The sequence below is a fragment of the Centrocercus urophasianus genome, unplaced genomic scaffold (genome assembly GCF_019232065.1).
Source record: "Centrocercus urophasianus isolate 14NV4802_14NV808 unplaced genomic scaffold, USGS_Curo_1.0 seq_12, whole genome shotgun sequence".
Taxonomy (NCBI): Eukaryota; Metazoa; Chordata; class Aves; order Galliformes; family Phasianidae; genus Centrocercus; species Centrocercus urophasianus.
Genome location: NW_024884364.1, coordinates 67,985,112 through 68,010,602, shown reverse-complemented (window position 1 = coordinate 68,010,602; position 25,491 = coordinate 67,985,112). Strand labels below are relative to the sequence as shown.

Genomic DNA, 25,491 nt, shown 5'->3' with positions numbered 1-25,491 from the left:
TTATGCTGACAATTCCTCCACTTATCAAACGTATAAAAGGTGTTTGCTGCCTTACATTCCTTGATATTGATTATTATGGTTAAAGTGGCTACTAAAGCTTTACTAAATCAAATATAACTCTGAACTTATCTCTCACTACATAGCATACAGAGACTTCTCAGAGTTGGGGATTGAGCAATGAAGTGAACAGTTTTGCTTCACTAAGGCTGTTTCTTGCAGTTATCTGTATGCCCTTGAGAACTTATCTGTTTCATTTACAACTCGTGCAATTGAAAAATAAAACTCATTACTTAATAGCTGTATCAGAAGTTTCAGCTCCCTCCGTAGTTGTTGTCCTAAGAATGTTGACTAGTGCAAAAGCATGAAGCCAATTTCTGACCAGACATCTTCCAGGCCTCAAATTCAATTTTTTCAAACATTAAATGCCCACTCAAACGTACCCATCCAGCTGTTTGAAGCATTTTCTTGTAGAGAGATAGATAAATCTTCCTGACAGACATCTGGTTTTCCTCATGCACTTGAAAAAACATCTGATCTCTCACTTTCACTCATTTGAAAATTGATGGCGTAAAGCAAATTAAACCAGGATGAGCTGTTGGGAAAAACCTGATATGAGCAGCAGCAAGATATTAATTTGATGCTGTGCCATAGAAAATGACAATAAACTTAATGTGAGAAGGCAAAATGATTGCTACAGTCATTTAATGAAGATTTTGGAAGACTTCCTAATATTAACAGCAGTGGTGAAAATATCCATTAGTTGTCATAACGTTTATGTTACTTGGACCAAACAAGATGGATCCCAAATTGTTGTTTTTTATCTAATGACCTACAATTCCTCCAGCACCAAGAAATAGGACATATATATAACCCCAGAAGCATCTTCATCTAGTCTCCCACTTAAGCTGCAAAAAGTTTTTTAATTTTAATCAAGCTTTCATCTTTCACCAGTTTTATGGGCAAATCTAAAATAAAAAGCAGAACACATGGTGAGAAAAGTAACTACTTTTTTTCTTTTAATATAGATGTAGTACAGAATGTTTAATTACAGCAGGACAGTGCTTCCAGTTAAATAAAATTAAAAACCTTTATTTCCCCCAAATATAAAATTACTAAATTAATGTCTTAAAAGAATAAGAATATGGAAAAAGCTTTAAATTATACCACCATTTACCACAGTAACCATGATCAGCAATTACATACTCCATCGCTTTGGCAAAAAAGTACTTTTTCTTTTAATAACTGCATATAAACCTAACATAGCAAAGACTGTATACATCTTTATATTGCACTTATTTATATACATGAATAAATGAACAGTAAAGTCTGCATATACTTGGAATGAGCAAATTTTCACAATAACCTGAAAGCAGGAAAAGAGCTGGTATGAATATTAAAAATGCTTAGAAATGTAATACATTTATGTACAGACTGTATGGACTGTATTAACAAACAATATGTACATAACAGTTTACTACTACTGATAGTTTAGTGTAACTCCATGTTCATTAATACAGACCTTTGGTCGTATTCACTTGTTCAAGATCCAAGCTCACATACTTCCAAAATGCAACAAGGTATAAAATAAAGCACAACAATTTGCCAAACGGTACAAAAACTACTACTGTCAGTTTCATTAAACCCAAAAAACTAGTGTCTCTGTCTAGTCCCAAAATAATTCCTGTACTTGGAATCAATCTCTATGTGCCATACACAAAGAAAGAACACCTGAATGTTACATATCTGCAAAATTACATCCCACAACACTTTTTGTAATGTGCAATTCATCTTAATAATACTTTCTAATGAAAAGCGGAAATTAACTTCAACTTGATAATTTCTCAACACACACTTCTGTGATGACACTGTGAATGCTTTTAAGTGTTACCAGGAAGATTAAAAACTATATGTGCACCTCCTTTACTTATTCTAAAGGACTCTACCAGTAACTGCTATTTGCTTATCACTGTCTGCATTGATATCTAAGTGTGCTCAGACTTTCTTACGTATTATGCAGCTTGCACGTGCCCAACATTTAGCTTCAAAATCATCCTGAGTCTGCACACAACGAAGCAAATCCACACACCTAAGAAAAAACTAAATCCAACAAAAAAGCCCCACCGTACTTTACAAAACAATCATGCAACTGAAGAAGAACTGGGCATCCCATGAACTGTTGTGCTTGTTGGAGTTCCACTGATGGCGTTGAAAATGTGCAGCGAATTGGGCATAACACTGGCCTTCTCTTCAACCGGAGTAATCTTAAAATGCAAAACGTACAGTCATCAAAATGTTCCAAAATGACACAAGCAATTACAAACCAGATATTAAAATACTGCTTTCTATAGTTCACCGAAAGGACTTCATTTCTGCCATCACAGAAGCACAGACTGCTTTTGCTGGAAGCCCCCCTGACCAACTTTCTTGGCTCAAGCAGGGTCATCTAATAACACCTACTCACCCAGAGGACGAATAGAGAGAGACAGCAAACTGAACAAGGTACACTTTTTATGAAGAATATGAAGATTCATCCTTAGCTTAGAAGAATTACACAAAGATTAGACCAACTAAGAGCAAAAGTAAAGAAAACTAATTACCATCCCATCTGATATTTGCCAGCAAAGGGAAAAAAAAAAAGAAAAATAAGTTAAGATTATTTTATACAATTTTCCACACAAAGTTTTTGCAATTCTTCATAAAACACACCATTGTAAGACAGCTAATAGTTGCTGCTTTTTTCGGTGGCAAAACAAACACTGTGAGAAGCTTTTTCTTCAAGTACAGCATCAGGCAGGCATATAAGGGTAATATTCTTAAAGATTTGGCTGAAGGCTTTGTGATCCTAAGCCTTCGAGATGAGATGAATCTAATTTTTCTTTATTTTTTACATAGAATGTTTTAATTACTATTAAAAACTATTAAATTTAATTACTATTAAAAACTATTTAATTGTTTGTATAAAACCCACAATAGTGGGCTAATAGTGTACATCAATGCTGTGCATTCATATTCTGTTCACTGCTTCACAGTGTCATTTGTTCGCCCCTTCTCTTCGTTTACTGTCATCCGACTTGATTGACTCCTGAAGTTACAAGCATGACATCTTTTCTGCTATCCTCAATCTTTGGAAATTCACACATGAGCATTTTTTAAACATCAGCATCTTGCACTGCATTCTGATTATTTCTTCCTGTGTTCAAACCATCATCATATTTTTTTTACTTTTTTCCTGCATCTGTGTAGGGTTATTTTTTCTTTCATTATCACTATCTGTCCAAAGCATTTTCCTCTCTTTTACAGAATCACAGAATCACCCGGGTTGGAAGGGACCTCAAGGATCATGTAGTTCCAACCCCCCTGCCTAGCAGGGCCACCAAACATACACATTCAGATCAGGTTGCCCAGGACCCCGTCCAACCTGGCCTTGAACACATCCAAGGACGGGGCATCCACAACCTCCCTGGGCAGCCCGTTCCAGGGCCTAACCACTCTCCTTGTATAGAACTTCCCCCTAACATCCAACCTAAATCTTCCCTCCCTCTTTTCTGAAGGGATCTTCTGTACAGTTGTCTAATTCTCCCATGCACTTCATTTATTTTGATCAGCTGTCCAATCAGTTCATCTCCTTCCTAAAAAAGCACCACTGCCTTCTACTTTTCAGTACATTACATTAAAGTCAAACTATCCTGTTTCTTATTAGCTCTTTTCCTGTTTGCGGGATCATTCAAGACTGCATACGTGAGGTAACCTTTTTTTTTCCTAAAAAAATAAAAAAGCACGTTCTGACAAATGGTTCCACCCCCTACAAACCTCATCTCATCGTATTTTCCATTATCAGTGGCTACAATAAACCTATTTTTGTGGTAAGCTTTTCTCTGTCATGGTGTAACAAAAGAATAAGAGAATGAAAACAAATCCTGTGTACATGCTGCATTCTTGTGCTTCACCAGAATCTATAGCACAGAGCTACTCAGAACACAGTATTTGAGAAGAAAAGATGAGGAAATAATAGAAAACAGAGAAGCACATGAACAGAACTTCATCCCACTGACAAACTGTTGAATGCAAAAAAATTGCTATGCTTGCACTCTGAGAGAAATAAAATGAGCACAGTTCCCTAAAGTAAAGCATAATACATGCTTTCCCTACACATTTCAGCTACAGTTTGAATAGTGGAATGCATAAATTCATCTCAGCACCTACTTGCTCATGCATTATTTCAGAAAGCTCTTTTGCCATTTCTCTGTAGTTGGCTTTCATTTCTTCTTGATATTCCAACTGATCTTCCTTTATAAGTCGCTCATTCACACCAAGAGCATGCCCACAAGCTTCAACAAATTGCCTGGTTTAGATAAAATGATAACAAAGATCTCAAAAAGGAATACAAAAACCAGACAAGTAATTAAAAATGCTACTTAAAACTGTTTTTAAAAATCTTTTGTCAGTCTTGAATTTTTATGTATTTTATTAAAAAACAAACAAACATGCAAACATACCTGAACACTTCCTTCAGTAGCTTCACTTTATTGTCTGGGTATCTTTTGGTGTTCGTGTCATCTAAGAAGGCTCGTGCGTATGCTAATGGACCAGCATTAACCTAAGAACAAGAATTACAAAATACAGTTAGCTCTCTGACTTACTGCCTTTGCAATAGCAGATAACACAATTGTCCTGGCTTTCTCAGTAGAACACAATTATTTTTTAAATGCATCTAAAACTAAACCAATCAAACAAAAAAACTATTAAACAACAACAACAACAACAACAAAATAAAACAAGAAATCCTGGATTTTCTTCATAAGAAATAACTAGTAAGACCAGTACCATATTGATTTCTATTTGCCCAAATTCATGCACAATGTATCCTATTTTGGTGGATCTGATCATTTCTTTTTACTACGTTCAGCCCTTGCTTGCCTTAGCTAACAATGTTACTAAAAAAACCCAAACAACATAAAGACAAACTCAAAACATTACACACTGAGATTTTCTTCTATTGTCCTTCTCCTGTATTTAAGCTCCCCCCTTCATCCCCTACAAAATCAGCAACAAGCATGCTGAACCTAATGTGAGCAGATGTACAGCTAGATAAATGGTGTGAATTTTGGCTCAGATGGGAAGTCACTTTATTTTATTCCAGTTATTATTATTATTATTATTATCTGCTTATTATTTTATTTTATTCTAGTTTCAGACCACCAAAGATTCCAGAAACATAATCTTAACCCTTGCATACAAATAAGTGTCAAGTGATCAGTGTTTACATGAAATATTTTTATTGTTTTTCCAGTTCTGGGAAAAAACTGCCAACAACAGCAAGCATATTACTGACTTAGGACATACTTGAATACTCACAATGAAAATTAATGGTAAAATGCTACTTTGACACTTTTTCAGTGACAGAAACAAGCAAAAAAACGGAATGGCAAAGTGAACGGTCTTACCTGAACACTGACACTCCCTTGTAGCTTCAGCTGCAATTTGATCATATCTACTTCAGCTGAAGCACAAAGCTGCCTGAGTTCTGCAACTTTCTTACTCATTTCATCAATGGCTACTTCAATGGGGTTTAAATCAGTGTGGTGCTGGTACATTACTGGAATGCGTTTCTTCACATATGGGAAGCAATGTATAGCTGTGGACAAAAATGAGTTTAATGAAGTTTTTAAAAGGTCTTTGAATAAAGTGAACTTTGAGAGAATTGTAAGTGAAAACTCGTCATCCACTTTAAAATACATTACATAATTTAAAGTACTGCCTGCACAGGGAAACAACACACTGAAAATTTAAATATGCATAGCTTTACATGTATTAAAGCACAGAAGCCTCACTGTTATTTCTGTAACAGTAACAAAGAAATAAAACATTAGAACTACGGTTGTGAAAAAGAGAAGGACCTGGGGGTGTTGGTTGATGCTCGGCTGAACACAAGCCAACAGTGTGCCCAGGTGGCCAAGAGGGCCAACGGCTTCCTGTCCTGCATTAGAAATAGTGTGGCCAGCAGGAGCAGGGAGGTGATCATCCCTCTCTACTCAGCACTGGTGAGGCCGCACCTCAAGTACTGTGTTCAGTTTTGGGCCCCTCACTACAAGAAAGACATTGAGGCCCTGGAACGTGTTCAAAGGAGGGCAACAAAACTGGTGAGGGGTCTGGAGCACAAGTCTTATGAGGAGCGGCTGAGGGAGCTGGGATTGTTCAGTGTGGAGAAGAGGAGGCTCAGGGGAGACCTCACTGCACTCTACAACTTCCTGAGGGGAGGTTGTGGTGAGGAGGGATTTGGCCTCTTTTCCCAGGAAACAAACAGGACCCGAGGAAATGGCCACAAGTTGTACCAGAGGAGGTTTAGGTTGGACATAAGGAAGAACTTTTTCTCTCAGAGAGTGGTCAGGCACTGCAGTGGCTGCCCAGGGAGGTGGTGGAGTCGCCGTCCCTGGCAGTGTTCAAGAGGCGTCTGGATGAGGAGCTGCGAGATGTGGTTTAGTGCTTGTGGTGGCAATGGTGATGGGGAGACGGTTGGACTGGATGATCTTATAGGTCGTTTCCAACCTTGTGATTCTACGATTCTATGAACTTAATTAATAGGAGAACTGTAAAAAGAATTGCTTATCATCCACATAGCTCAAAGAGGAGAAGAACTAAAAAACAGCAAGACCGTATTACTGATTTCCTCTGAAGTATTACTTATGTAAAGCTGATACTACGAACTGATTTATCTGTATGAAAAAATAGCTGACATATTATTTTAGATGGAAGGAAAAACCCTTTTACAGTGAGGGTGGTGAGGCGCTGGAACAAGTTGCCCAATGGTGTGGCTGATGTCCCTGGAGATGTTCAAGGCAAGGCTGGGTCAGGCACTGGGCAACCTGATCTGGCCATGGGTGTCCCTGCTCGCTGCAGGGGAGTGGGACCAGATGGTCTTTAAAGGTCCCTTTCAACTCTAAGGATTCTATGATTCTATGACTGATTCTACTAAGTCCTGTAAGCTCAATTTACCACTAACACTAAGGCGGTGATACACAAGCTCACACGTTCAACACATACAAAACAGAAAAAAGCCTGTTTCAAAGAAAAGTTGAAACAATTCCAGGTTTGTGGTTCTTGAAGTTTAAAGAAAAAGCTGTCTGATAGTTATCACTTGAAGAAACCAATGGAAAGCCTCTTTTGGGTTAAAATATGGAAAATATTTTAACTGACATTTTTTACTCTGCATGCTTCTGTACAACAATGCTGAGTATTAGTTTGAAGTGCACACTCATTTTAAAAATTGTTTTACAAAGCATTGCATAAAACATTCTGATATATTCTGCTGTTCTTGTAAACTCCAAAGGCCAGGCGTGAAATCTTCTAAAGGATTTTTTCAGACAAAATACAGAACATACAGAAAAGCCCAGCATCAAGATGTAAATACGTTTTTCAAAGAACAGTTTTCTTTTAAAGGAAATTTCCACCCAATGAGTACCTGTCAAGATAGTCCGTCGTTTGCACTGCTCTTCCACTCCTCCTTGTCTTTTGCCAGCTTGAGTGAAAGGCATCTCAAACATAAAGCGACGAATGTTATGAGTCCTTTCAAAATCTGTTTTCCTTTCTTGCAACTCTTTTTCTTCAAAGTAAGGAACTACATGTGTAACTTGAATGTATGCATATTTTGAATCTAAATCCTTTGGATTTACCTTAAAAACATTAAAAAAAAAAAAACAAAACAAAACAACCAAACAGTTAAATTCTGAATACAGTGGATTTAATTGCAGTTACACAAGTTTCAGATACCATATTTGGCTTACTGCAAACACAGAAAACATTAATGCTCTCATGGGCTTCTCTGACTCCAGTTTCTAATTGTTATGAAGCTTGGTATGGTCATTACATGTCTTTTTTTTCTTTAACATTATGATTATCTGCCATAAGCAAAACTACAATAAAAATAGTTTTATTCCTGCGTAACAGTAAATACTGCATTTCAGGAGATGTCAGAGAAGAAAAAAAAAAAAAGAGTGGAAACAAACAAAAACAAATACTGTCCTCCATGATGGCCGATACAAGAAGATACTGGAGAGCAAAACTAGCAATACATAAAAAGTGAACAGCTGAAAATAAAAATGTACCTTTTAGACAGTGCAGATCTTACCTCCAGAAGGCACTTCTACCAACTGGCTGTCCTGCTGTGACACCCTATACTGATCCCAAAGCGTAAGCTGGGGGACATGTCGTAGGCTTCATGTTCAGTTTGGAGTGCCAAGTTTTTTAATTTTGTAAAAGTGGCAACTGATCTCCAGTAGCAGTAGATGAGGCTTCCTAAAATCATTGCCCAGCGGGGTCCCAATCCCCTAAATGGACCAATCACATTTTTTCTTGTAAATTCCTTCCCCCCATCATTAGTTAAAGAGGTGACCCTAAACTTATGCGCCCCTCTAAACGTTATCTCTTGCCATTTCAGTCCCATGCCAAATATTTGTTATCTCTGCCTGATCGTGAGCCATTGACTTTTATAAACTGTGAAAAGCAGTGATGCAGATATACACCTGAAGTCAGCTTTTAAATGCTGGAGCAAATGTGAATAGAACTCAAGTCACCCATCAGCTGCCAGTTTTTAATGGGACATCTGCTTGATACAAAAATCCACAATATTTTCTGATTACTAGACTGGAACTTCACTGTGATTTATGTGTTCATTCCAGCATAATTGATAGAAATGTTCTCAACGAATGCTGACAAACAGACAGATTATAATTATTTGAAAAGAATTCGGTACGTTTAAAGCCTTTATTTGGAGTACACTGCAAGAGCTGTGAAAAACAGAGTACAATATAAATCTCATCTTCCAACACATGAAATTAAACCCTTGCGTAAGTTCTCCCTTCCTTTAAAGTTCCAGTTTGAGCAGAAGTATTGAAAAGCCCACCGTTGCTGAATGTAAGTGGTTGAGAAGCACAGCACTTTGTGATCTTGTTTATATGATCAGTGAACAGAAGAGACAAGAAGTTAGACTGTGAGAAAATCAACGTGGAGTCTGAAGCCTATGACTGGCTGATGAAGGGAATGAAAGGAATGCAGAAAGGCATCTTGTGCCTCCTCAGCCTACGGGTTACCGTAATTCTTTCTCATTCAAAGGTTCCTGTCCTTAATCTCAGAATGGTTGAGGTTGGAGAGGATCTTTGGAGATCATCTACTCCCCAGCTCCCTGCTGAAGCAGGGTCTTCTACAGCATAACAGAAGTACAGAGTGAATTACAGGTTGGAAGGAGGTGATTCTCCCATGACCTTCAACCAGCAGTTTTTATAAATGCATGCTGTGCACCAAATGAGTAAATGATAGTGATTCCATATTATTTCAAGTGGATTCATGGGAACAAGTGATATATTGGAATCCTGTAGAGAGAATAAACAACATACTTTGCCAGAATCCTGAATCATTTTGACATTTTCAGATCCAAATTTGTCAGAGTAGAGTTTCTGGAGTCTTTGAGAAATCTCTGAAAGAGGTGTGAGTTTAGGCTCTTTATAAATATACTCCTTTCCATCTTCATCCTCAAAGAATCCCTGCAAAGAAACAATTAAGTAAACAAAATATTGGAAAAAAATAAAAAGCCACACTGAACAATGGTTAAGCTGAACATGTTTGTGGTTCAAAGGAAACCAATGTCAAACATCAGGTTTCAGGCAAATATAAATCAACAAATAAAATCTAAGTTAAATAAAAGGCTTCCTAAGAAAACTAAAACAAACAAACAAACAGAACAGAAAAAAGAGAAAAATAATCATCTACTACAGAACGAATGAAAGATAATGGAAACACACAAAGTTAAAACTGTAAGGTTTGTTGCAATGCTATGGTGTGCCAAGCCCTTGATACAGAAGTATTTTCTTCACTTTTACTTTAAAAGTGAACTGTCAGTACTGTTTCACTTGCCACAACAGAGGTTTTGTTGCCTTGTACAACTATCTGATCCACAAACAAGGATTTTGACAACAGTTTGAAATTTGATTTAGGAAAACATCTTAATTCTGTGCTGTACCATTCTGGCCTACGCTTCTTTATTTTCATTACTTAGAGCTCTTTTTTGAAACCATAGCCAAATGTTACACAGACTGTGTGGAAAGTGAAACAGGTGACTGATTTAAAACAAAAAGCCATGTCTGAATTCATGTTTGAAATCAGAAAGTAAATATATTTCTGTCATAAAATGTAACAGACAAAAGAGAAAAGCGCAACATATCATATGTAAACACAGGGCAGATTGACAAATACCCACACCAAACTACAGTGAAATGCAGTAGTTGTTACTGCATTGCTCGCTTTATGAGCAGTTACTATAATTACCTCAACATCTGTTTCACTGTCTGTAAACTGGTATTGCTATGAAGTTATAAAAGACAGAATACATGTAAAGTTACACCACTCAGAGTATGTCACAAGTCTCCATGCTCTGCTAACAACTACCGACTGGGCTGTGCATGTGGAAGGTGCATTACTGGGTACTGCGTGCTACCATACTGATACATATGCAGTGTCAACACGTACTGCAGGATGTGAAGCTGCTCAGTACACAGCCAGAACTTTTGTTTGAAGCATGCATCCCGATGTATGGGCAGGAACGACTTGTTTTCCACATGGAACTTAACGTTATTATTTTTCTTAATTGCAGTGGCTCTGAATGCACACCAATCTAAGAAGCAGCCTTGCCAACCACACTGCAGCACCACAGACATTAAGTCAATGCATTGCTGAGAACTGACATTACAGAAAACTTACCGCTGCCTTAAGGTAGTAAATAAAAGAAGAGAGGAAAAAAAGCAAAAAATTTACTGAGGAAAATAAGAAAAAATTGTTTTGGAACTGGTAAATATTTCAAAGCAAGTTACTGACATGTTTAACTACTTATTTTAGGACATATTTCTTGTGCTTTTTATATGACACGTGGTATCAGCAAAAATGATGAAACTGTGCATCTTGTAAAATAAATGAAGGCTTTTCTCATTGCATACTGCAATAACGATAAGTGATACTCACCTGTCCAAAGAATGCTACCCTGAAGTAAGTTCCTAGCAGTCTCTTGCCTGTATGCATAACTTCTGTTACTTTACTGTATGCACGATGAAGAGTGTCATACAAATGAGCAAGCCGCTAAAATTCAAAGAAGAGAATAATGGGGTAACAGGATAACATCCAACACTCCTATCTGCAACAGGTGTGAATGACAGTCCTGTAGTGAACAGCAGCCATGCTACTGAACAGTAGTAATATGTTTAGCACCTTTACAACGTGGCAATATGCAAGGTTAAATTCCAATAATTTACATTTATTTGAAAAAATTGGAATTCTTTAAAATAAAAACACAAACATTTCAACGCATTCACATTCCAGTTACAGTAGTTAGAATTCCCTTTTGTTCTATGACATGTACTGTTTCATGTAGTTAGATTAAAAAATCAGGTTTTTCTCATTCAAATTTAATTCTAATGGACTTAGTACCTCAAAATCCCTCCTTTTTTCATAAATGGGAATGATAAGTTTATATATATCAGCAATCAGTTCATAGCGTTCCGCCTTCCACAGTCCATCAGCACACTGCTCCAACAATTCCGTCAGCACATCCTAGAATTGGATACACATTTGGAAAAGAAAAGCAATGTGGCAGTCACTAAAAGCACGTTAAGGTATTACTGCTATTCCTTTCAATCAGAAATAGAGATTCTGCCTCCAAAGAAAATTTTGTAAATTAAAATGATTGCGGCAATCTTAGAACTCTTGAAAAATGCTTGGGGATCCAATATCCTTCACTAGAATCCAAGCACGAGACAAAGACAGACCTTCAGGTACCACCGTTGCCATGATAGTCAAGCCATGAACTGGCTCACAAACTCCTTTTACTCTCTGAAAAGATCCAGTGCTACTGTATATCACTCTGCCCTTGGGTAGAGGACTGAGACGCATCGCTAAGAAAAGCCATCTTTAATTCTGAGTAGAGTAAAAAAAAAGTCTGCAAACTACTGCCCTTGTTCACGTGCTGAAATGATCCCTACAGATCTCCTCCTTTCCCCGGTCCTTATGGGCTGTACACACTCTCCACTGTTTTCACTCTGAACAGCCACGTGGTGAAAACTGAAAGATTCATGCCGCTGCTGGACTACAAGAGCCATCCACAAGTCTTAACTCAGACACAAGAGGGCATCCAAATACAGCAAAATTTAATTTGCCCACAGGAAAGAATACAAAGATCACAAGCTGCACATGGGAAATGCTGTCCCTTGTGACGCAGATGGCTAATGAAGAAACAAACACCCAGAACCCCGTGATGGCTGAGGCAGGCAGGGCCCTCTGTGTCCCTCTGTGTCCCCGTGTCCCAGCCCCTGCTCCAGCAGCACCACCCAGAGCAGGGTGCCCAGGCCCACGGCCAGGCGGTTCTGGAGAGCTGCAGGGAGGAGACCCCACAGCCTCTGGGCAGCCTGTGCCAGTGCTGCCAGTGCTCCGGCACCCGCACAGTGCAGCACTGCTCCTGGTGTTCAGAGGGAGCCTTCTGTATTTCAATCCCAAGAATGGCTCCAGATATTCACTAATTTAAACCTCCCTTTGTACTGGAACCTACTGCCTGCACTCAGTAGTTGCCTGCATAACTATCCCTGATTCTGCGAACCGCCCACAGTGAGAAAAAGCAAGATAAATGGTAGGTGATTTCACTCCACTGTGTGCAGATGAATGAAAGTCTAATAATCATTCTTCTTAAACTGCTAAATCACAAGGGAAAAAAAATTCTTGTCCATGAAAAGGTTATACTTCTTAGAGTGTGTAAGTGAAGCAATATGAAAGCATTTGCTGGCTGTGGAAAGGCTTCCCCTGAAGTAATACTGCACTACAAATTTATTTGTCAGATTTTTAAATGTATGGATTCTGTTCTGTAAGATTAAAAGGCACTCGTCTTGCTTTGGGTTGTCCCACAGTTTTCATTACATAGCTATAACACAAAGATGACAGGGAAATTATCTGGCATTTGAGAATCTAGGTTAGTTTTCCTATTTGGGAAGGGCTGCACGGTCACAGAATAGCCTCCTTTACATAAGGCATGCTGTGAAGCATTAACTTTCATTTACCAGTCTGAAGTTGGAATCATTTTTCACATGGACAGACAATGTTAGCAAGGCACCAGAACAAAAAAAAAAAAAAAAAAAAGAAAAGAAAAAAAGGTATATAGTGACTTAATATTTGAGGTGGAACAGTATTTTGGCAAATTTTAATTTGGGAAAAAAACCCAGCAAATCTGAATTAAATTTTTCCGAGCTTTATTCTTCACGGAATCTGGCACTGGACAACAGTCTGTCAGCCACAGCTCAGAACTCTGACAGAAGAACTGTCTACAGCAAAGCATGCAATGGAAAGGATAATAGCTTCCAGGCTTTTGCTGTGCAATTTGTGACATCCACAAGATTGTAATTCTGCAAGGAGAATCTGACTGGTGCTGATGAATAGGCCTGTCTGGCTACACAACTGTTTTAATGAAATACATACAGTAACTGTTAAAAAACAGGTCCTCCCCCACTCCACCTCCATCCCACCAATTACTATTTTGAAGATTTAATCCTGAGTAGCAGTTAACAGACAGAGGAAAAACCCCAAACACAGATTCATTTAGCTCAGTTGTAGTAAAGTAGAGCTTGAAATACACGTTTGTATCTTCCCATTACTCTACCCTACTGATCTCTTACACGATTTCTCTTCCTTAGAGTATTACAGATTCCCATGTTATAAGAACATACGGAGGTAACACTCTACATGAGATACATTCCCACTCAAGAAGCAAATAGAACACTTGAAGAACTTCTGTAAAGTACTAGGCATCTGAATTTATCCGGGATTTTTAGTCTCTTAAGAAGAGACTGGGGACTTCTTTCATAGTATTATTCCTCCCAGGGTAAACTATAAGAAGTTATTTGAAAAATGCTTTCCCCCCCCACCCCAATATTTAACCAGTTGCACTTATCCATAGCTAAGTTTAAAAAAGGACTCCATAGAGGGAAAATGAAATTTGGCAAAGTTTGAATTCTTTGCAAGAGCCGCAGGCTTGTAATTTCAGCCTTGGCATATTTTTGCTCCATGGAAATACTGAGAGATGGAAATAAATCTGGGCAGGGTTCAATGACTCAGGAAAAGCTGTATATTCTTTTTGCACTGAATCAGAAGAATAAAGACATTCCAGTTGAAAAACACAAAAGAATTAAGCTCTGACAAACGTTTTGTCAGGTAGACACCGACAAGAGCTTCTGACAAAAGTTTCCATTGACTGTACTCAACAAAAATCCAACTCTTGGCTCAGTTAGAATAGCTTACATTTTTCTTTGAGTAACATGCTACATTCGTGCTAGTTGAGGAGAATCTGTGTTTTAAAGAATACAACACATAATAATAATAAAAAACCCTAAACCTGTTTCTGCATGCTTTGCAAACAAAAAGCACTGTATTTCTCATTTCAAATAATTACAACTCCTGCCTTCACAGAAAAAGGCACGTCTACAATTCTTGTCTTAAAACAATAGAGCAAAGTAGTACCAGAACGTGGGAGTAAAAGTTCAAGGCTTAAAACCACTATGTCTATTGCTCCTCAATCTGCTGCAGTGTGTTCAATTTGCAGACAAATAATTTTGTCATACACCTTCACCATACACAAATGAGATCACAAAATATTTTTTGTTGTACAATTATGGTTAAACAACGCTGATCTTTTTTTCAACTCAGTTTCTGCAACTAGTTGTCTGTCCCTCACTCCCTCAACTATGCTAGCAAATACACAGCATGATCACAGCAGTATTTACGCTGATGCTTTATGTAAAACATAGGCATGTAGTAAATTCCCTGGAACCTGGACAGCTCGGAGAATAATCCTATTTATTTGTTTTCTATTAGGATAAGAATGGTGGCAAAGAAAGTGATAGTAGTCAGTCTCAGAAACACAACACCTGGAAAAACAAATGGCGCTTTAATGTGCATCAGTTCTTACATGCTGATGTTTACTTACTTCGTTGAAGTGAACATCTTGCATCCCGACATCCTCCATCATTGAAGCTTCTTCATCTATATTAGGTGTGATTACTCTGAAGGCAATACAGCCTTGCCTAAACATCCCTATCGTTGAAAAAGAAAACCAGACAAATTCACTTAAACGCTGGCAAAATACCTTCCTCTTGCAGAGTAACATTAGGCCATTTTGTGATGCTGGATAAGTCAGAAGCTGTATTTAAATACACTTACTACCAAAACAATAGAAGAAAACACAGCTTCTCACTGTGTGATTAAAAGAGCAGAGCTCATCTTAAGTAGAAATCGTTTTTTCAGACAAGCAGATTGACATTTGGATTCAGGCCTACAAAACTATGTAGTGTATGAATCTTCCTATTTCAGCTAAAAATTGTGTCCAATCTCTCCCACCCCAAAGCCTATGGTAACTAAGTTCACTTTTACAGTATTTCATAACACTGATCACACAAGAACTGTACAAGAACAAGCCCTGGCATATCCAAGTCTCCAGTCTGAACACTATGCATAGACTGATGTGATCTACACAAGATAGTCAGAGGATGGCTGCACAGATTAGTCAAGGGTAGATACAGAAAGTCGGTCTAGAAATAAGAAAAAAAATATATCAATCTAACTCCCTTAACTGAAATATACATTCGCCAAGAATTGGTTTTAGAATATTCTAAAGTGAAACCTACCTCTTTTACCCATTCTGTGTAAGTATTTTTTATTATATCAGATTGCTGAATTAAGCAGTCAGGCTATGTGGCCAAAATCTGTCTTGTAAAAGCCTCAAGAGCAATCAGTGACAAGTACAGAAGCACAAGGACTTGCACATATTTACTTCACCACTCATTCCTAGAAGGATTCTTTCTCCTCACTCATGGGAGTTGCACAACCAGCGGCTTCACTGAATGACTGCCTCAAAGGCACGTTTATGTCTGGCTCCTGGAAATGCCATAGGTAGGACTGACTCCAAAGTACTAACAGGAAGTAATTTCCATGTGACAGGAGACAAGAATAGTAAGTCACCCAAAGAACCCAAAGCAAGTATATAAAGATTATCACTTGTTATTGGGTTTTGTTAGACTTGCAGTACTTGGAACTGTAACTTAAGACAACAGAGTTTCAGATTTGGTCACAGAGGAACTTCTCAAATCACTGGAGAAGGGGGAATAGCCTATAAGTGAATAAGCATCCTGTAAGAGGCAAAAAAATAATGAGAGACCTGAGAAATTACTTAACTAATAAGAATATTCATTGATAGAGTTGCTTAGAAAGGGTCTAACCAGGTATTAGTAACTGTTGTATTAAATTCAAAGCTTTTCCCTTCCTAAAAGTTCTGTTCTAGCTTCAGCTAAAATGCTGGTTCTTAAACATGTAAATATGCTGCTGTAAGCTTGCTATTCACTCAAGTCAGAATTTTTTGCCTACAGCTTCCTCAGGGAAACTACTGCTATTCCTACACATAATGAAAAAATAACCAACCCACATTTAAGTAGGACTTCAAAATCATACCTTTCCGTGTGAGATATTCTGCAACCAGTGCTGCTACATGAACATAGCACATTGCTGCCTAAAAGCAAGAACAGGAACACTTTTGTAAATTACAGTCATCATGCAGAACTGAAAACTAAGTATATATGAAGAGCTCTAGACTGGAATAATTTCTCAGGTTTTCCTTGTTTGCTGCTTTGAAGATGATGACTTGTGTACGAATTCTCCTCCTCACTTACGCAGAGCAGTTACTGTGCAAGAGCCTCCCTTATCACCAGAGCACTGAGTAGCACTCAGTTGGAGACTGCCCACTGTTCACAAGCTAATGACTTCCATGCTGTAATAACACCAAGTAAATTTCTTTCAGGGATGTATTGGAAGGAATTTGCTTGGTGCGGTCTAGAAAACTAAATAAAAGGGGCAGAGTACAAACATGAGATGCTTTTATTAAATTGGCACTGATCACTTTTCTTCGAGGAAAGGACAAAAAAGACTCAAGATTCAGCAAAATGTTTACCTATGGAAGCTGAAAAATCTCTGGCTCTGGAGCTGAAGAAAAAACGTAAGTAACTGCCAGAGATTCTCTCTAATTCATACTTCACATGGCACTGGACTTGATGATGTACAGGGGTTTTTCTCTAGCTGTTCAGTCAAATATTCCATACTTTTAATAAAAATCAGTTACTTCCTCAGGTCTGTTTTTAAAAAAACTAGACTGAAAGAGCTGGACCTGCTTCTATCAGAACGTAAACTACTGACAGAGGACTGTATACGTCTTCTGCATAGCTACTAGGCAGAATAAAAGAATTACAGCAGTGAGACATAAGGCAGTAGCAATGATTTCTCGGAGGTACTTACTTGCTTACATGGTAGTGAAATAGATACGTTTATGAAATGTGGTGATACGATACAACATGATTTGTTTTCAGATGGAAAAAACTTCCAGAAAGAAACAACATCAATTCTGTATGCTGATATAATGGCTATGCATCAAGGCATACAGTACAAAAAAGACAGGGATCTCTTGGAAAGAGTCCAGCAGAGGGCCACAAAGATGGTGAAGGGCCTGGAGCATCTCCTCTATGAAGAAAGGCTGAGTGAACTGGGTCTGTTCAGCCTTGAGAAAAGAAGACTGAGAAGGGACCTGATCCAGGTCTATAAATATCTAAGGTGTGGGGGGCAGAATGGCGAGGCCGGACTCTTTTCAGTGGTGACTGGAGACAGGACAAGGGGAAACGGCTGGAAACTGCAGCATAGGAAGTTCCATACAAATGTGCACAGGAACTTCTTTACAGTGAGGTGACGGAGCACTGGAACAGGCTGCCCAGGGAGGTGGTGGAGTCTCCTTCTCTGGAGATGAAGTTCAAGACCTGCCTGGACACCTACTTGTGCGACCTCCTGTAGGGAACCTGCTTTGGCAGGGGGGTTGGACTCGATGATCTCTGGAGGTCCCTTCCAACCCCTACAATTCTGTGATTCTGTGAAGGCATACAAGAATCCCAACTCTCTTTTCTCCCTTTTGCTAGAATTAAATATTTAAACAGCACAGAAAAATCAGTCAGCTTTCTGTTTTCAAGCAACTAAACTGCTGTTCAACAATTTTAAGAGTATCAGGAGTTTTTCTGGTAAGCCTTCTGGAAGAAAATTAAGATAGTTCTGTAAAGGCAATCAGAGAGGAATTCAAGGCAGAGCTTCAGAGTGTTTTAGGCAACTGATAACTGAAGAATATTAGTAAGCAGAAGGCCTGATTCTTCATTCTTCATCTTAACTGCTAGAGCATTCAAACATATTCCATACCTTAATAACCAGAACTGGCTTAAAGAAGATATCAACCACTGAAATTAATCAACCATCCAAAATTAAAAGTCATTATTATACAGTAGCATTCACACAATATATTTTCAATTTCAAGAAAGTTAAGCGTAAAGTTATTAATAAATTTACTGATATAAATTCATTAAGTCTGATCTTTCTCTCACCTCTGAAAGATCCCCATTTTTAACATGGATCCTTGCCATGCTGTCCAACCACGTCTTCCTTAGCTCAGGTGTACTAGCGTAAGACTTTGCCAAACTGTACTGGAGGTCTACAAGCATTTCGGGATCGTTCTCATGCTCCTTCATCTGAGCTGTAGCCATCAGTACTGTACGAATACGTTTTGTTAAATCCTTTACATCAGAAGGGAACGTAGTGTGCTAAAACACAGAAAAGTTGGTTTAACTACTGCCTTTATCTATTGCTCGCCTAACAGAAGAAGTTAAAATGTCATTGCAAAAGGCGCTGTGGAAAAGTTTTCAAGCCGCCTTTCTACGGTATAGAAAGAAGAATAAAGCCAGACCTTAATAATTTTGTCGTGATTGGCACAATTATTGATGATGGACAGGGACTGCTGAAATCTAGTTCCTCCAATTCCAACAACATCAGCAATTAACTGGCTTACTGAAATAATAACCTTGACAGAAACAAACGTCTAGTTAGTGCGTGCATACTTGGTGAAATGCACCTATGATGCAACTACAAAGAAAGCTTTGCTCTTTTAAATAGAAAGATTATAGCTTGAAGTCAAATGCTATTTGACAGACTCTCCCCTCCCCCAAAACAAACAAACAAACATACATTCATACAGCAAGACAAGCAAGAAAAAGGAGCTTTATATAAATTTAATGCACAAGCACCCTGTGGTCTAAAGACTGACAGCTAGGTCAACCAGGTAGAGCTCGTAAAAGAACTGAACTGTTGTTCCCAGCCTTGTCAGAACAATTTATTTCTTTTTTAGCCTTTTCTTAATGTATTTCTGTTTTATTTTAGACTTCTAGGCGCTTGCTGCTTCATTCTTTTCTCCTTTAGACATGACGCTGTAAGCTACTTAATCAAAACAACGTCTAAAGAACACATTTCCTACTCACAAATTATAATTTCCTGCATAATGCTGGGCCACTGAATTGCTTCAAATTATTTCCTTGTACCTGATATACTCTTCTTACTCTTGGAATTGTACTGACCTTGCTCAAATAAATAAAATATTTCCGTCTTTATCCAACAGGACTTTGCACTCCTGCATGCAATTGCCCACCTACAAATACTGACCACACGATACTTTAAAAAGCAACAAACAAAAAATAAAGTATACTCACCTGTAGATGTGTTCTAACAAAAGATTTCTTTCCTGTGTAATCAAAATTATTTCTCATTAAGAAGTACAGTAACTGCGAAGCTTCAGTACGAATTGAACTCAATTTGGAATTACAGTACTTCAGAATCTCATAGCACAGGGCAGAACACATATCAGCTCTACCCTCATAAAACGTAGAAGGAAACTGAGGAAAAAAGCAGAAAAGAAAGAAAGTATTCATTAACACCCCACTCTTGACAACATAAACATCTAAAGAAAAACACAAGTCCCAAATGAATAGTCCCAAACGACTGAAAAAACAGTTACAGTAGTTCACAAAACAAAGTCATTTTTACAGCAATTGAAACAATAATTATTCCAGGCCCTTTATGAATTTTGATTTGGAATTTTTAGTTCTCAAAGTTCTAGATAGTATATTTCTAGCTATAAATCTGGATAAGTACTTGGAGATAAATTATTTTAAAACTCCTTACCTTAAAAATAAGTGCCCTTAAAGCAATGAAAACATTTTTCAGTGCTGTTTCAGACTGATTCTTTTGAAGGAAGCAGAGGTATACATCAAATACTTTTTTCATTAGTGGATTGTGTCCATGATCTGTCAGTAGCTGATTCTTTAAATTAATAGTGAGAATTTAGGAATTTTATACTGCAACACATTTTACCATTCTGAAAACATACATATTTTTAAAAAGCAGGACATTAATTTAAAAAAAAAAATGTGCATATTATTACTGAGACATTGAATAATACAGGCAATAATAACTGAGGTTTAATGAGATATTTCTACAATTGCATTGATCCTGCTTATAAAGAAAGTGCTGTTAAGTGATGAATGTTTCATACAAGAAGAGATCAAGTTCAATATACAAGCCTGCACCTGAGCACATCTAAGTATCAATTATGGTACTGGCATAGAAAATACAGTTTTACCACTCATATTAAGTAGATACTACAGTTTCCAGAAATACTTTTACAAAGTTAGGATAAGGAAGGAGCTTTTCCAACAGAATACTGATGATCAATACGGAGTACATTGGGCAACTGAACCGAAAGCATTTTGCTGCAACAGGTTATGAGATGTTAAATGCCATAACAACGAAATACAATACCAGAAATGCTAAAAAGTGCCAAGTTACAGCACTACAGTGTATGCTATGCAATTTAAAATAAAATTTTAAAAACAGTTTTGCCAAAAAAATTTTTTTTTGGTATAATTATAGGAGATGTTAACATAAATTCAAGGACAAACCTTAAAAGCCATTGTGAATAATGATAGAGTATCCAGAATTGTAAGGCAAACTTCTGTGGCAGTATTTGCTTCCAGTAAAGACTGGTGAAGAACGTCTGCATCTGAATGGCCATAGCCTACAAAAATTAAGTGTAAGTGCTTAGTGCACAAGTTTACATGTATTTTATTTCCAAAAGACTTGCTGAGAAGATTGACGAATATAAAGCCTGACAGGAGTTAACATTCAATACAGAAAAATAATTAATATCCATTCAATTAATATCCATTTGTCAAATATGTGCAAATAATTATTTTAGCATAATTTGCACAGGATCACAGAATAAAATACAAATGTCAACAACAGAAACAATAAATAGCAAGGAAAACATTAAAATGTTTGATGTTTCATATATATGTATGTATACGCACAAATGTATAAATAAAAATACATACTTATACATGTATACATACATACATATATTCATAAAATAAATGCCTCAGTAGCATGAAGTTACAGCTGAAAATATGCATTGGTGATTTAGTGATGTTATAAAGATATTGAATTCAATCATTATAAAAATACAGAACACCAAAGGAATACATGCACTTATACACAGTTGAAGACCTAAGGAAGTAATTATGCTCTGTAGGAATAGCATGCAATAACTCCATGTTTAACCAAAATACTTTATTGACTTTTGTTCTGTAATGCAATCAAACAATTCAAAAAACAGCATGCTTCAGCAATGGTTAAAATACACTGTTTATGTTTCCTAACACTGATCTTTCAGAACTGGATTGACAGATGTGATCTGGCTGCTTTACACAAATTTGGTGTGAATCATGTTAAAATATTAGATAGCCCAACATAGGCAACTTAGCATTGCTAGAAGTATAATTTGAACTCACTGTGTCTAAGACAAGAAGAGATGAAGTGCTTTTAGGCTGTCACCTAGCCATTTTTTCTGTACCCTTTGTTACACTACTTAACTATGCAACTGCAGATACCATTGTTTTCCTCTTTCTTTATCCAGACTAAGCAGACCTACCATTAGGTGTAGCTTTAAAAGAAAAGTCACGGTGTTTGTTTTTAAGAACAAAACAATGAAGAATGAACTCAAAACAAGCAAATAAAAAAGATTGGTAAAACCTGCACTAGTGTATTCTGCATGAAAAGGATCCAGAATAACCATCAGTTTCTACAGATTTACACGTTTTCTGTTAGGAAGTATACCCCTTTTTGCAATATATATGCATATATATATGTGTGTGTGTGTGTGTGTGTGAGATATTCTCCCTGTCTGGCCCTGCTCTGTGCTGGTGTGGCTTCACTGCAGCACACTGCGTGCACTTCGGGGCACGTAAGATCCAGCTACTAGAGAGCATCCAGAAAAGAGCTGTGAAGATGACAAAGGTTCTAGACAGCAAGATGTAGAAGGAAAGGTTGAGGTCTCTTGGTTTGTTCAGCTCGGGGAAAAGAAGACTAAAAAGAGGCTTAACAGAGGCCTACACAAGGGGTTCAGAGGGGAAGACCCAAGGGAATAGCAGAGAGCTGACCAGAGGAGGGTCAGTTTGGTGTTAGGAAAAGGTTCTGCAGCAGAGGGTGGTCAGGCACAGAACTGGTGCCCAGGGCAGTGGTCACATCCCCAAGCTGCTGGAGCAAGGAGCACCTGGACAGCACCATCAGTGTTCGGATTTTGGGTGGTGCTGTGAGAAGCTGGGAGTTGGGCTTGATAATTATTGTGGGTCTTTTCCAACTCTTGATATTTCACTCTTCTGACCAGAAGCTGCAGCCAATCCACAACATTCCAAACAGTTCAAACTTTTTCTTTCCATTAATAATTTACAATAAACTAGCCTTTGCTTACACTGCATTATTGCAGAAGTTTTGGGCAGGATGCAAACAAAGTAAAACTCAGTTGGGCTTCATTAGAAGACATCTAACATATATGATATGGAGATCTATCTAGACATGCATACGAACATGCATTTAAAACTATCTAAGAACTCTGAAAATAGAATAACCTTTAATGACTGAGCTCAACATTAACTGTAAACTGCCAATACAGCTGAAGGTGTATCTCTTCTTATGTACATTTGTATGTCACTGTGTTATACTGAGCTTCCTCCTCTCCTTTAACACAGATGACACACATACAGATTCATCTTCTTGCTGTTTCTTCTGAGGCTTCAGAAATTTCAATAGAAGTCTTATTTTCTTTCACACGTAAGTCAAAAAACTACACTGAAATTCCCCAGAGATCTGACTTATCACCTATACCATGATATCAGTTCTTTTCCTTGAATTAATAATTAGAAAGGGAGAAATGAAGTTTATAAATTACATTTACAGACAATGTTGTTTCTAAAATCACTATCTTTTGGCACGAGAGCAAGGATTTCCATCATATACATCCTAACTATGCGAGTATATATGTTATCCAAAAGATTTATTAAAGTTCTGAACGCTAGCAGTGTGCCCAGGCAGCCAAGAAGGCCAACAGCAATCTGACTTGTACCAGAAATAGTGTAGCTAGCAGGACGAAGAAGGAGGAAGAGGAAGCCAGCTATGGTGAGGTTGCACCTTGAGTACTGTGCTCAGTTTTGAGCCCCTCATTAAAAGACAGTGCAGCACTGGAGCATATCCAGAGAAGGGCAGCAAAGCTGGTGAGGGTCTGGAGCATAAGTCCTATGAGGAGCTGCTGGAGAAACTGGGGGCATTTAATCTGGGGAATAGATCTATCATCTATTGCTCTCTGCAATGACGTGAAAGGAGACTGTGGCAAGGTGAGTTGTGGCAAGCTTCTTCTGCCAGGTAACAGTGATAGGCTGTGAGGTAACGGTCTCAAGTTGCACCAAGGAAGGTTCATTTCGGAAATTAGAAAGCATTTCTTCTCTGAAAGAGTGGTTAGGTGCTGGAGCAGGAATCACTGTCTCTGCACGTGTTTAAGGAAAGGGCAGAGGTAGTATTTTGGGATGTGGTTTAGTGAAGAATATTGGTGGTAGGTGGACATTGGACTGGATGATCTTAGAGGTCTTTTTCAACTGTAATGACTCTGTGATTCTATTCTATATAAATAATACAGATGGAGTGACGACAACACAAAACTATAAGTCAGAAAACAAGACAAAAGATATAAAAATCATTTTAACATTTGACATGGCTTTCATAGCAACATGTTTTCACCTTAAAAAACCATGGTCAATACAAAGTCTAACATTCTTATATTTATTAAATGTACAGCATTAAAAACACTGCTATCACTTAACTGAAAATTAACTGAATGAGACACTGTGATAATTCCTTCAAACTAGTTGGAAAAGAACAGAAAGTTTATTCTTACATAAGCATGCATTTATTAAAATCTTTCAGCTCACTGTCCTTAAAATCAGTCAACTTCGTTGAGTTTTGCACATAAAGTCCAGAAGCAATCAGGTGATTGATTTCCCAGAGAATTTTTTTAAATCAATATTCCTATACAGAATATTTTACCATACAGAACATGTAGTTATACAGTGTGAAAGCACTTTTGTGTATCAAAAAACATGTAAAAATTTGTAGAAGCAGAACTGATACAGCATGAATACAGTAGCAGCAGACTGCTTACATGAAAAAATATTTTCCAGAACTATATAGTTTTATGAACTATCTAATTCAAAGAATGTTTTGTATTTAAAATTATATGAAAATGCATTTATAAACAGGGTGGGTTTTTTTGTTTTCCACCAAACTGCACGATAAGTCTTGTGTAATTATGTTGACCGTTGCTTTATGTTACAAATAATGAGCTAAAAGATTTTAAGTATCTGTAGGGGACAGTTAGATATGCTTGGGAAATCAAGAAATGAGTATAGTGTAAGTCAAATAACTGCTTTACTGCACACCATTCTTTTCAGACCCAGTTATCCAGTTTATTCTACTGGATTAGTCAACCAGTTTAATTGCTTTTGAAGCTGAAGATTGCAAAATGGTGCTTCTGAATACTTTACATACAGCATAACTTGCAATTTAAGAGCAGCATATTTAAAAAGATAGGACATAAGCAGATTTAGTTTTCAATACAGCAGTCTTATAGAAGCTGACTTCAACCTGATTAAATCTTACCATTGTCTACAGAAATTCCAAGAATACTTGATATCTTTCTCACACTGAAAACAGAAAAATCACTTCATTATTGGACGCTTTTTGACTTCCAGACAAACTAAATCATGGGCTTCACATTCTCTGTAGAAATTCTAAGAAGCTTATTTCTCCTTAGCAGATGTCAAAACATGGAGATATGGTCGAAGTGTTAATTTTTGTTTTCAGATTAATTGTAAGACTGAGTTGGGGAAAAAAAAAATGAAGTTTTATGAAGCAAATAGAAAACAACTAAACTCTGTACTCTGTAACTATGTGTCCAACAGAGCAGAAGTGTATGTAGTTGAAAAGAAAAAAGAAATGTTTTTTAAATATAGTATCGTTAACCACGCTCCATGTTATGGCATCAGCCAGCATTAATTATTTTATCACAAAGCAGGGAACAGACCATCCATTTTTTCCAGTTATTTGCTCGACCTAGAATAATAAAAGTCATCAAAATGCACTGGTGTGGCTCTGGGACCTGTGTGGTGTTGTGGTACTGGTTGA

General features: G+C 37.5%; 1 protein-coding gene across 4 annotated transcripts in view; it reads right to left on the bottom strand.

Moving 5' to 3' along the window:
* Positions 1–993: 993 nt before the first annotated feature.
* The window catches only part of DOCK9 (dedicator of cytokinesis 9), an 87,683-nt gene continuing 63,185 nt past the window's right edge, over positions 994–25,491 (bottom strand). For 2 of the 4 annotated variants that reach the window (XM_042809548.1, XM_042809549.1), the window contains exons 39-53: positions 20,883–20,998; positions 20,107–20,244; positions 19,635–19,817; positions 18,839–18,952; positions 18,480–18,695; positions 16,522–16,579; positions 15,005–15,111; positions 11,470–11,592; positions 11,008–11,121; positions 9,390–9,536; positions 7,460–7,670; positions 5,445–5,635; positions 4,497–4,597; positions 4,204–4,342; positions 994–2,261 (exon numbers count right to left, since the gene is read on the bottom strand). In XM_042809548.1, the coding sequence (XP_042665482.1) occupies positions 2,139–2,261; positions 4,204–4,342; positions 4,497–4,597; positions 5,445–5,635; positions 7,460–7,670; positions 9,390–9,536; positions 11,008–11,121; positions 11,470–11,592; positions 15,005–15,111; positions 16,522–16,579; positions 18,480–18,695; positions 18,839–18,952; positions 19,635–19,817; positions 20,107–20,244; positions 20,883–20,998 (2,081 nt within the window). In that variant the 3' untranslated portion in view covers positions 994–2,138. Of the gene's footprint in view, positions 2,262–4,203; positions 4,343–4,496; positions 4,598–5,444; positions 5,636–7,459; positions 7,671–7,712; positions 8,325–9,389; positions 9,537–11,007; positions 11,122–11,469; positions 11,593–15,004; positions 15,112–16,521; positions 16,580–18,479; positions 18,696–18,838; positions 18,953–19,634; positions 19,818–20,106; positions 20,245–20,882; positions 20,999–24,966; positions 25,011–25,491 lie in introns of those variants that run through there. The other 2 variants (XM_042809550.1, XM_042809551.1) reach the window with 2 other exon arrangements.